This window comes from Penaeus monodon, chromosome 41 (genome assembly GCF_015228065.2).
Source record: "Penaeus monodon isolate SGIC_2016 chromosome 41, NSTDA_Pmon_1, whole genome shotgun sequence".
Taxonomy (NCBI): domain Eukaryota; kingdom Metazoa; phylum Arthropoda; class Malacostraca; order Decapoda; family Penaeidae; genus Penaeus; species Penaeus monodon.
Genome location: NC_051426.1, coordinates 14,406,650 through 14,419,149, shown reverse-complemented (window position 1 = coordinate 14,419,149; position 12,500 = coordinate 14,406,650). Strand labels below are relative to the sequence as shown.

General features: G+C 37.0%; 2 protein-coding genes across 2 annotated transcripts in view; one reads left to right on the top strand and one right to left on the bottom strand.

Moving 5' to 3' along the window:
- LOC119598274 (arf-GAP domain and FG repeat-containing protein 1-like) overlaps positions 1-3,952 on the bottom strand; it is a 41,822-nt gene extending 37,870 nt beyond the window's left edge. The window contains exon 1 of the mRNA XM_037947934.1: positions 3,550-3,952. Coding sequence (XP_037803862.1) covers positions 3,550-3,713 — 164 coding nt within the window. The 5' untranslated portion in view covers positions 3,714-3,952. The remainder of the gene's footprint in view (positions 1-3,549) is intronic.
- A 3,614-nt stretch (positions 3,953-7,566) lies between these two features.
- The window catches only part of LOC119598273 (programmed cell death protein 10-like), an 11,852-nt gene continuing 6,918 nt past the window's right edge, over positions 7,567-12,500 (top strand). The window contains exon 1 of the mRNA XM_037947932.1: positions 7,567-7,795. Within this exon, the coding sequence (XP_037803860.1) occupies positions 7,715-7,795 (81 nt within the window). The 5' untranslated portion in view covers positions 7,567-7,714. The remainder of the gene's footprint in view (positions 7,796-12,500) is intronic.

The window sequence follows — 12,500 nt, the reverse complement described above, 5'->3', positions numbered from 1 at the left end:
TATTTTTATTATTATTATCATTATAATTATACTTATAATTATCATCGTCATCATCATCATCATCATCATCATCATCATAATAATAATAACAACATCAACAGCAACAATAACAACTAATAATCATCATCATCATCATCATCATCATCATCATCATCATCATCATCATCATCATCATCATCATCATCATCATAATAATAATAATAATAATAAAAACATCAACAGCAACAACTAATAATAATAACGATAATGATGATAATGATAATGATAATGATAATGATAATGATAATGATAATGATAATGATAATGATAATGATAATGATAATGATAATAATAATAATAATAATAATAATAATAATAATAATAATAATAATAATTATAATAATAACAATAACAATAACAATAACAATAATAATAATAATAATAATTATCATTATTCATATTATTACCAATATCATTATCATTATCAATATTATTGTCATCATTATCAATATTATTGTTGTCATTATTATTATATTTTAGTATTATCAAAATAATTTTCATTCATAATAATAATAATAATAATAATAATAATAATAATAATAATAATAATAATAATAATAATAATAATAATAATAATAACAATACCAACAACAATAACAATAATAATAATTATAATAAAAAAATAACAATAATAACAATATCATCATGAATATCAATAACAATAACAATGATGATTGTGATAATTCATATGATAAAGAATATGATAATGATAATGATAAAGATAATGATGATAATAATAACAATGATAATAATGATGATGATAATGATTATTATTACTATTATTAATTTTATTATTACTATTTCTATTACTATTATTGTTATTGCTATTGTTATCATCATCGTTATCATCGTCGTCTTCATCATCACCATCACCACCACCATCACCATCATTACTACTATTTATTTGTTTATTGAAAATTTTCTACAGTGTAAACATCTAAGATAATTAGCAGCATATTTAAAATAGAGTGACAGAATGAGGCTTAGGGCCAAAGTCCCCCCAGGGTAAGGAACTGCTATATGACATCAAAGGTCATATGGCACTTAGGTAAACCAGAATAGCAAAGAGGGTTAGGAATGAGTTAATGTTTAGGGCAAAGTTATAGGTTGAGCAATACTAAAAGGTAGTGTGGTAGGGAAGGAGAGATGTAGTATAAGGTATAGTATAAGGTAAAGGTTATTAGAAAAGGAAGGAGTTAAGGGGGTAAGAAAAGGAAACATGAAGAAGACACTGCAAAATCAGTTGGGGCAAGGGCTCAGGAGCAAGGCACGGGTGATCCCCACATGATAACAACGACAAAGGCATTGGGGAGGTTATTATTATTACTATGATCAGTACTATTATCATTATCATTATTATTATCTTTATTTTTATTATTATTATCGTTATCATTATTAGCAGTATCTTGATAATTATCTTTATTATTACCAATATTGTCGTCACCATTATTATCCTTATTATTATTATTATTATTATTATTATTATTTTCATTATTATAATTTTCATATTCATTATAATTAATATCATTGATATTTATGTTGATGTTGCTGCTAATGATGTTGATCAATATTAATATCAATATATCAATATCAATGTCAACCAGCATCAAAGTTAACATTACCAATAATATCAATATTAATATGAATATAAGCATTACTATTATCATTTTCATTATCACTATCACTATCCTTACTATTACCATTACCATTACAATTATCAATATTATCGTCATTACTATTATTATTACTATCATCATTATTATCATATTATCATTATTATTATTATTGTTATTATTATTTCTATTACCATTATCATTATCATTATTATTGTTGTTATTATCATTATCATTTCTATTATTATGCTTACTACTATAATTATTATCCTTATTCTATTATTACTATTATAACAATCATTAATATTACTATTATTATTATTATTACCTTTACTATTATCCTCATTACTTTTATTATCATTACTATCATTATCATTAAATTCATTATCATTACTATCAGCATCATAATAACATTATCATCAATTTCATCAGTAGCAGTAACAGTATTAGCAACAGCAGCAGTAGCAGTAGTAGTATAACAGTAGTTTAGTAGTTGTAGTACAGTAGTATAGTTTGGTAGTATAGCAGCATAGTTATAATATAGTTATAGTATAGGTATATAGTAGTATAATTGTATAGTAGTATACTAGTATACTAGTATAGTAGTATAGTTGTATAGTAGTATAGTCGTATATTAGTATAGTTGTATAGTAGCAAAACTGTATAGTAGTTTGACTGTATAGTAGTATAGTTGTATAATAGTATAATAGTAGTAGTAATTATTATCAAAATTACCCCTATTATGATCACTAATAAAAGCAACACAAACATACACAACTGTAATAAAATAACTATCAGAATTATTAACTTTTACAAACTACATGAAAAAAATGCTGGCCACTAGCCCATAACAATCTCAATCAAATATAGGCAATCCCTTAAACCATTAACTTTTAACTGTACATATCTCCCATAAAAGCAAGATTTCTAACACCAAGTGACATCTGATAGCAAAAAGCCAAAAAACATTTGACACTGCATATCTTTGGACACCTGTCTTTCAACACCAACTGATTTCTGACAGCACATAGCTTCTAACGCTACTTGTTTTCCGACAACAGAAGTCTCAGACCTCGGCTGATCTCCGACATCATAGGATCACTGAAATTATAAATGCGATCCTTGACCCAATTGACACAAGTTCACCTTGAGGAGGAGAAAAATGGAAAAGACGAGGAAGATTGCTGAGGAAGAATGATAAGTAGAAAAGAGGCGAGGCAAAAGGAAAGAGGGAATGGAAGAAAAGGAGAAAAGCTTGGATATAAAGGAATTTGATGCAAGACATTGTAAATGATAAGGGAAAACAGGAGAGAAACAACATCAGAGAAACAGACTGTGAAGTGAGAGACTAAAGAGAACTTATCAAATGAATAATAAATATGATGTACCCAAATTTTGTCTTTTAACAAAACATACATAACGCTGTTGAAAAAGACAGGAGAAATAGTGATACTGACACAAGAGGAAAGGGGAAAAAAATATTACCACACAATGGGGAAACTAACAGGAGAAAACAATTGGGAAAAAAAGAGAGAAACGGGAAAACCAAGGAGATTTACACAAAAGAAGTGAATTTACAGAGAGGAAAAAACAAAAACAACAGACAAAATAGGGGAAAGCGGAAAGAAAATCCAATCGTTTCTGAAAGTCGCAGTTGGAGGAGCCAGCTGATTGAGGAGAAGAGGAGATGGAAGGAAGGAGAAATGTCGATAAAGGGAGGAGAGGAAGAGAAAGGAGAGAGGACGAGGACGAGGAGGAGGAGGCACAGGAGGAGAGGAGTACGAATAATACCAGGAGGAGAGGAGGTGGAGGAGGAGGAGGAGGAAATCCCTCCCTCCCTCCCTCCCTCCACCCAACCCCCGTCCTACCTCTCTCTCTCCCCTCAACACGCACTTACAGGATGCCCGAGCAGGACGTGCACACGAACGACCCCACAGTCATGTTGATGTAGGTCGTCCCTCTCTGGTGGCAGTCGAAGCATGTCCTATTGGCCGCCTGGGAGCCGAGGTCGCGAAGGATCTTCAAGTGTTTCTCGTCCTGCTTCCTCCTGCTCGTCGCCATGGCTGGGGCTCGGCCGGCAACTCGCGCCGCGACCGCCAGCGCTTCGGAAAGCCGTGCTCGGGGATTTCGGGATTTATCTGTAGGGGGGATTTTCTTCTCTTTTTTTTTCCTTTCTTTTCTTTACTTGTGTTCGTTGTTTTTTTTTTCTTCTGGTTTGGGGGTGTTGTGTTATATTTCTTGGGTTGGTTTTCTCTCTTTTAGCGCCGTGCTCGGGGATTTCGGGATTTATCTGTAGGGGGGATTTTCTTTTTTTTCTTTTCTTTTCTTTTCTTGTGTTCGTTGTTTTACTTCTGGTTTGGGGGTGTTGTGTTATTATTTTTTGGGGCGTTTGGTGGTTTGGGTTTGGTTGTCATTTTGGGTTTTCTCTTAGCGCCGTGCTCGGGGGATTTCGGGATTTATCTGTAAGGGGGATTTTCTTTTTCTTTTTTTCTTTTCTTTTCTTGTGTTCGTTGTTGTTTTTTTTTTTTTTCTTCTTCTGGTTTGGAGGTGTTGTGTTATTGGTAGTTTGGGTTTGGTTGTCATTTTGGGTTTTCTCTCTTTTAGCGCCGTGCTCTGGGATTTCGGGATTTATCTGTAGGGGGATTTTCTTTTTTTTTTTCCTTTCTTTTTCTCTTCTCTTGTTCGCTTTTCTGGTTTAGGGGAGGGGGTGTTGTGTTATTATTTTTTTGGTTGTTTGGTGGTTTGGGTTTGGTTGTCATTTTGGGTTTTCTCTCTTTTAGCGCCGTGCACTGGGATTTCGGGATTTATTTGTAAGGGAGGGGGGGATTTTTTTTCCTTTCTTTTCTTGTGTTCGTTGTTTTTTTTTTTTTTTTCTTGGTTTGGGGGTGTTGTGTTATTATATTTTTGGTTGTTTGGTGGTTTGGGTTTGGTTGTCATTTTGGGTTTTCTCTCTCTTTTAGCGCCGTGCTCGGGGGATTTCGGGATTTATTTGTAGTTTTTTTTTCTCTTGTTCGCTTTTCTTGTTTAGGGGGATTAAGTTATAATTTTTGTGCGTTTGGTGGTCTAGGTTTGGTTGTTATTTTTTTGGGTTGATTTTCTCTCTTTAGCGCTTCGCAAAGTCGTGCTCGGGGGATTTCGGGATTTATTTATAATCATTATTTTATTAGGGGGTCGCTTTTCTTGTTTGAGGGATTTATGCTATATTTTTGTGCGTTTGGTGGTCTAGGTTTGGTTATTTTTTGCGGTTGATTTTGTCCCTTGGCGCTGCGGAAAACAGGGGATGGAGGGGGTGGGGGATTTATTGCTGTTGTCCTGTTGTTTTGTTGTTGTGGTGGTGTTTATTTGTTTGATTGCGTCGGTCTGTTTTCTTTTTTTTTTTTTTTTTTTTTTTGGGGGGGGAGCAGTGCTAATGAGTAGGGGCAGGTGGGGAATAGAGGGGGATTTGGGGATTTATCGGTTTTGTTTTGTTAGTTTTTTCTGTTTTTTTTTATTGTTGTTTTTGTTATTTATTTGTTTGTATTGTTGGGGATTTTAGTTTTCGTGTTGGGGATTTTATTTATTTTTTGTGCTGGGGATTTTATTTGTTTGTTATATTTGTTTGGTGTTTAGAGAAGGAGAGGAGGGGGGGGGGATTTGAGGATTTATTTCCTTTTTGTTCATTTGTTTTTGTTATTATGTTTATTTGTACGTTTTTTTTTTTTTGGGGGGGGGGTCGTAAAAAAATTATTCGGTGGGTGGGATTGGCTATATATTCACTTTTATTTGTTTGTTTTATTATTATTATTTCTCCTAATACTACTACTTCTACTTCTACTACTAATACTACTGTTATTATTATTATCATTAATATAAATTTTATTATCATTGTTGTCATTATCATCATTGTCATTACTGTTATGATTATCACCTTATCAGTTTGGGATTTACAGATTTTCATTTCTTTGTTTTGATTGTTTGATTTATCTGTTTATTGTGTAAATCCGCCTATTATTGCGACTTCCTTGATTGCCTCTAAATATACGTGACTTTCTGGGAGTAGTATGGGATTTATTTGTCTTTTTTTAATATATTTGTTTTAAATTCTTATCTGTTTGCGTGTTTTTTTTTTTTTTTTTTTTTAATCTATTAATTTGACTATCTCGAAAATCGAGGCTGGTGAAAAGGAGTAATGATTTTTTTTTTTTTTAATGTTTAAACTATTTTAGGTTTATATATACATTTTTTTCCTCGACCGTCGAATTCCTCTGAAAACTAAGATGGGGGGGGGGGGGTAAGAACAGGTAATTAGGATTTATTTGTTTCTATCTGGTTACTCTTTTTTATTCTGTATTTTCTGTATTTGTTTTGAAAACAAGGGATTTAAGGATTATCTTTATGACCATTGCTGTTGTTATTAATATTGTTATTACCATCATTATTATCATTGTTACTATTAACATTATTATTATCATTACCATTACTATTATAGCATTTATCAGTATTATTTCCGTTTTTACTATCAGCTTACGTATTGCTGCTATCATCATTATTATTATTTTCTTTGTTGTTATTATTATTTTCTTTGTTACATTTATCATTATCATCATCATCATCATTATTTTCATTATTATTATTATTATTATTATTATTATTATTATTATCATTATTATTACTGTTACTATTGTTATTATTATTATTATTATTACTATTACTATTATTATTATTATGTTGTTGTTGTTGTTATCATTATTATTATTATTTTTATTACCTTTATTATTAACATTATCAGCATCATCATTATTATTACTATTATTGTCATTTGAATCATTATCATTATTATTGTTATTACTATTATTATTAAAAAAAATTGTTACTGTTATTATTGTTATTATTACTACTATCGTTAACAATAAAGAAGGTAGTATTAGTCGTAGTAATAGGAATAACTGTAACTGTAATAGGGAGACATTATTAATTACTAACAAAACGCCCCCCCCCCAAAAAAAAAAAGTATATAAATAATGAAAAGAAAAAAAGAAAAAGATACAAACGGAAACAAGAAAAAAGAAAAAGAAAAAAATATATATATATGATAAAGAAAAACATAGTGTGTGATAAAGAATTTCCAATATAAGTCACATGATACAATAACACAAACAAATTCATGAATAAACGACGAAATAAAGGCGCCATAAAACAATAAGGTAGAAGAACACTGCCCATTGATCAACAAATAGCATAAAACAAGAAAATACTAACTGACATAAAACAAGATCGCCATCATTATAAATAATTAATAAAAAATAAAGTATATATAGGTATGATAATTAGGGCACCATCAGTATCGAATTAATAACAGGAACGCCCGTAAATATAGCTTTGCGGAAATGGAAAATCAAGTCAGACAAGTTCATTGCCTTTTTATTGGATTGCTATGTTGCCTAATTGCACATACTAGCAATATGACTTACTCCTCAAGGTCGGTTTTTATTAATGTGTCAATTATTCAATTAGATGAAAGTCCCGTGAGTGTACTTTACATAATGAGGGTTCTGAATAATGGGTTTATCAAAATATAATATATAAAATGAAGTTCAAAAAGCCCTCACGTATATTAGTTTAAAAGGGACTTTATTAATTTTGGTTAACCAAATTAGACTGATAATGAAAGACAAGTTTAAAGTCCCGAAATTTTGTAATAACGGGTTAATTGAATACATGACACGTTAGAATTGAAAACTCATAAATTAATTCCTCGCTTTTGGGGGGATAGACATAAGACAACTAGATCAAATTTCAAATGAATATATTTTAATAACATCAAAGGAGAGAAATAAGCAGATTAACACGATGGAATGATACGATAATAATACCGAAATTTTGTCCCAGTGTTCGCTATTTACCAACCCTCGTTATCAGCTGACAGTGTTGGAACCTGCGAGAGCCAGTGTGTTTACATCCGCTGCAAGAGAAGGTACAACCCAGCCGTACCCTTCGGTTTTCGGAGATTTGGTGTCTTCCAGTGTCTTTTCCCGGAATCTTTGTATCTTTTTCTCTTCCTCCGAGACCCGCTGGTGGAAAGAATGACCATGGGAGACCACGCCCAGAACGCGCCCGTGGCTTCGCTCGTGTTTCCGGTGTTAATTCGACCGATTTTGGCGCAGGTGAGTTCGAGGGGTGAAGGGAGGGTGCATATCTCTCTCTCTCTCTCTCTCTCTTCCTTCTCTCCTCCCCTCTCCTCTCTCCTCTCCTCTCCCTCTCTCCCTCTCTCCTCTCTCTCTCTCTCCTCTTCTCTCTCTCTCTCTCTCCCCTCTCCCCTCGTCCTCTCTTCTCTCTCTCTCTCTCCTCTCTCCTCTCTCCTCTTTCTTTTTCTCTCTTTTCTTCCTCTCTCTCTCTCTCTCTCTCTCTCTCCTCTCTCTCTCCCCTCTCCTCTCCCCTCTCCTCTCTTTTCTCTCTCATCTTTTTTTTCCCTTTTTTTTCTCCTCTCTCTCTCTCTCCTCTTTCCTTCTTCTCTTTCCTTTTTTCTCTTTCTCTCTCTCCTCTCCTTTCTCCCCTCTCTCTCTCTTTTCCTCTCTCTCTCTCTTTTCCCCTCTCGTCCCGGGGCTCTCTCTTTCTCTCTTTTCCCCTCTTCCTCTTTCTCCTCTCTCTTCTCCTCTCCCCTCCTCTTCCTCTTCTCCCCCTTTTCTCTCTCTGTCTCCCCTCCTCTCTTCTTCTCCTCTCCTCTCTTTTTCTCCCCCTTTTTCCCCTTCTCCTCTCCTCTCTCTCTGTCCTCCCCCTCTCCGCTCTCTCTGTTCCTCTCTCTCTCTCTCTGTCTCCTCTCTTTCCCTCTCTTCTCCTCTCTCTCTCTCTCTGTCTCCCCCTCTCTCTCTCTTCCCTCCTCCTCTTCTTTCTCCCTCTCTCTCTCTGTCTCCCTTTTTCTCTCCTCTTCTCCCCTTCTCCTCCTCTCTCTCTCTCCTCTCTCCTCTCTCCTCTCTCTGTCTCCTCTCTCTCTCCTCTCTTCCCCTTCTCTCTCTCTGTCCTCCTCTTCTCTCTCTCCCGCTCCTCTCTCTTCTCCTCTGTCCCTCTCCCCTCTCTCTCTGTCTCCTCTCTTTTTTTCCTCTCTTCTCTCTCTTCCTCCTCTCTCCCTTTCTCTTCTCCTCTCTCTCTCTTCTTCTCCTCCTCTTTCCCCTCTTTCCTCTCTCCTTTCCCCTCTTCTCTTCCTCCTCTCTCTCTCCCTCTCTCTCCTCTCCTCCTCTTTCTTCCTCTCTTTTCCTTCCCCTCTCTTTTCTCCCCCTCTCTCTCTCTCTCCTTTCCTCTCTCTCTCCTCGTCTCTCTCTCTCTTCTCTCTTTCCCCTCTCTCTCTCTTTGGCCCCCCTCTTTTCTCTCTCTCTCTCTCCTTTTCTCTCTCCCCTCTCTCTCTCTCTCTCTCCTCTCTCTCTCCCCTTTCCCCCTCTCCCTCTTCTCTCTCTCTCTCTCTCTCTCTTTTCTCTCTCCCCCTCCCCCCTCTCTCTCTGCTCCTCTCCTCTTTTTTCGCTCTCTCTTTCCCTCTCCTCTCTCTCTCTCCTCTCTTCTCCTCTTCTCTCTCTCTTTTCCCCCTTTTTTCTCTCTCTCTGTCTTCTCTCTTTTGTCCTCTCTCCTCTTCTTCTCTCTCTCCCCCCTTCTCTCCTCTCTCTCTTTCTCTCTCTCTCTCTTTTCCCCCCTCTCTCTCTCTTCTCTGTTTTCTCCTGTCTCTTCTCTTTTTTCTCTCTCTTCTTCTCTCCTCTCCTCTCTCTCCTTCTCTCCCTTTTCTCCTCTCTCTCCCCTCTCTCCTCTCTCTCTCTCTCTCTTCCTCCTCTCTCTGTCTCCCCTCTTTTCCCCCTTTTCTCCTTCTCCTCTTCTCTCTCTCTCTTCTCCCCTCTCCTCTTCTTTTCCTCCTCTCTCTCGTCTTCTCTTCTCCCCTCTCTCTCTCTCTCTCTCTCTCTCTCTCCCCTTTTCTCTCCCCTCTCTTCTTTCTCTCTCTCTCTCTCTCTCTCTTCCCTCCTCTCTCTCTCTCTTCTTCTCCCTCTCTCTTTTCTTTTCTCTCTCCTCTCTTTTCCCCTCTCTCTCTCTTCTCCCTCTCCTCTATCTCTTCTCCTCTCTCTCTCTTTTTTTTTCTTCCCTTTTCCCCTCTCTCTTCCCCTTCCCCCTCTCTTCTCTCCCCTTTTCCTCTCCCTTCCTTTTTCTCTCTTCTTTTTCTCCTCTCCCCTCTCTCTCTCTTCTCCTCTCCCTCCTCTCTCTCCTTTTCCTCTCCCCTCCTTCCTCCTCTCTCTCCTCTCTCTCTTTCCTTTTTCTTCCCCTCTCCTCTCTCCCCTCTCTCTCCCCCCCTCTCTCTCTCTCCCCCTCCCCTTCTTTTCTCCCTTTTTCTCCCCTCTTTCTTTTCTCTTCTCTCCTCTTTCTCGTCCCTCTCTCTCTCTTCTTTTCCCCCTCTCTCTTTCCCTCTCTCTCTTTTTCTTTCTTTCTTTTTCCCCTCTTCTCTTTCCTCTCTCCCTTCTCTTCCCCCCTCCTCTCCTTCCTCTCTCTCTTCCCCCCTCCTCCCTCCCCCTCTCCTTCCTTTTCTCTCTTTCTCTCTCTTTCTCTTTCTCTCTCTCTCTCTTTCCCCCCTTTCCCCTTTCTCTCTCTTTCTCTTCTCTCCCCTTTTTCTTCCCCTTTCCTCTCCTCTCCCCCTTCCCCCCTTTTCTCTTCTTCCTCTCTCTCTCTTTCTCTCCCTCTCTCTTCTCCCCTCTCTCTCCTTTTTCTCTCTTCTCTCTCTTTTTCTTCCCCCCCTTCCCCTCCCTCTTCCTCTTTTTCCCCCTTTTTTTTTTTTCCCCTCTCCCTCTTTTTTTCCCTCCTCCTTTCTTCCCTCCTTTCCCCCCCTTTCCCCCCTCCCCTTCCCTTTTCTCTTCTCTTTCCCCTTTTTTCCCTCCCCCTTCCCTTCCCCTTTTCTTCTCCCTTTTTTTCTCCTCCCCTTTCCCCTTTCTTTCTCCCCTCTCTCTCTTTCCCCCCCTTCCCCTCCCCTTTTTCCCCCCCCTCTCTCTTCCCCCCTTTTCTCTTTTTCTCCCCCCCTTTTTCCTCCCCCCTTTTCCCCCCCCCTTTTTCTTCTCTCTCCATCTCCTCCGTCTCTCTCTCTCCTCCTTCCTCTCTCTCCTCTCTCTCCTTCTCCTTCTTCCTCTCCTTTCTCTTTCCTCCTCTCTCTCTCTCTCTCTTCTCCTCTCTCCTTTCTCTCTCTCTTTCTTTCCTTCTTCTTATTTCTTTCCTTTCTCTCTCTCTCTCTCTCTCTCTCTCTCTCTCTCTCTCTCTCTCTCTCTCTCTCTCACTTCCTCTCTCTCTCTCTCTCTCACTTCCTCTCTCTCTCTCTCTCTCTCACTTCCTCTCTCTCTCTCTCTCTCACTTCCTCTCTCTCTCTCTCTCTCCACTTCCTCTCTCTCTCTCTCTCTCTCTCTCTCTCTATATATATATATATATATATATATATATATATATATATATATATATATATATATATATATAATGTATCATTACCTTTTCAATAATAGAGAAAGGGATATAGAAGAATCCATATGAGCTAGCTAAGAGTTCCCTGAAAATATTTCATCCTTCTTAATTGGAGAAGGAAGGAGAGTGATACCTCAGATTTACGAAGGAAACCAGTTCGTGAAACAGGAAGCTAGATGTTATCCCGAACCCCCGAAAGCTCTCATCATCGAGCTGCAAGTTATCCATTTGGGGATATGTTCCACCAAGATGAGAATTAGACAGTAAATTGATTTATAGAATGTATTTTGTGCATTATGTATGGATATGTCTGTAAGCTTTCCTCTTATGCACATATTCTTCTGAATGAGATGTCGTAGACGAAGGAGACGTTAATGATATAAAATCAAGAATTATATTTCTAAACTCGGGTTATTGACACAAGATTTTGCACTTGTTCTTGAGTTTTGCTAATATATGTAACTAATGATAGTAATGCCCATGGTAATAGAAAAAATAAAGTTGAAAAAAGAAAGTGTAATGCAATTTAACCCAACAATTGCAGTATAAATAAAGTTTCAAGTGGCCAGTAAAGTGGGATTGTTGGCATGCATTGGCAATTTTCCTGTGTTTACCTGTCTTATTTGGCATTTCAAATACAACATTAGGCACCTGAAAGCTGTAGGTGTGGGTTGAAAAAAAATTAATGTTTCCCTTCACTTTATGGATCTGTATCCAGTAGTAACACCAAACATGATATTGCTGTTATGAAGGAAAGAAGTGGTCCCTCCAATGAGCCAATGGCACAGGAAATGTTATGTGGTGCCATCCACAACTCGGTCCATGAGAGCCATTGTGTGATTTCATGCAGTCTGTGTTCAAAGGGCTGAAGGAGGTGTATCTCATTGAGGGGCAGGTTTTTATTTATAACAGTTGGCAATTTGAAATAGTTGCATGTGAGTTCTGAAACACTATTTCTTTTTAGCTTGGTGGAGAAAAGTACAATGAAAATCAAAAGTGACAGTGATTTTTGCCTTTAGTTATATGTTAATACCTAATTTTTTGTGTAGAGATAATCAAACGGGTGACACACCCCACCAAATACAAGGCAGGTAATCCAGATACATTTAATCTATAAAAACAATTGTGTGTTGTTTTTTCTGTTATTCTTTCAAGCAACCTAGGATTATTGCAAGTCAAAGCAGAGACAGCTTGGATAACTTTTAGTGATAGTGGTGAATCATAAGTTTGAAATACACTAAGCCTACACTTGGTAACTTAGTAATCAACAAGAATATATTGTAAGAGAAAGTTCTTTTTACTTTCTAATAAAATGTCAGTTGAGTATGAGTGTGCATGTTCTCTGGTTTGGAAAGCTTGGCTGTGCAATTTGAATTTGTAGTGAAAGGGAAAATATACGGG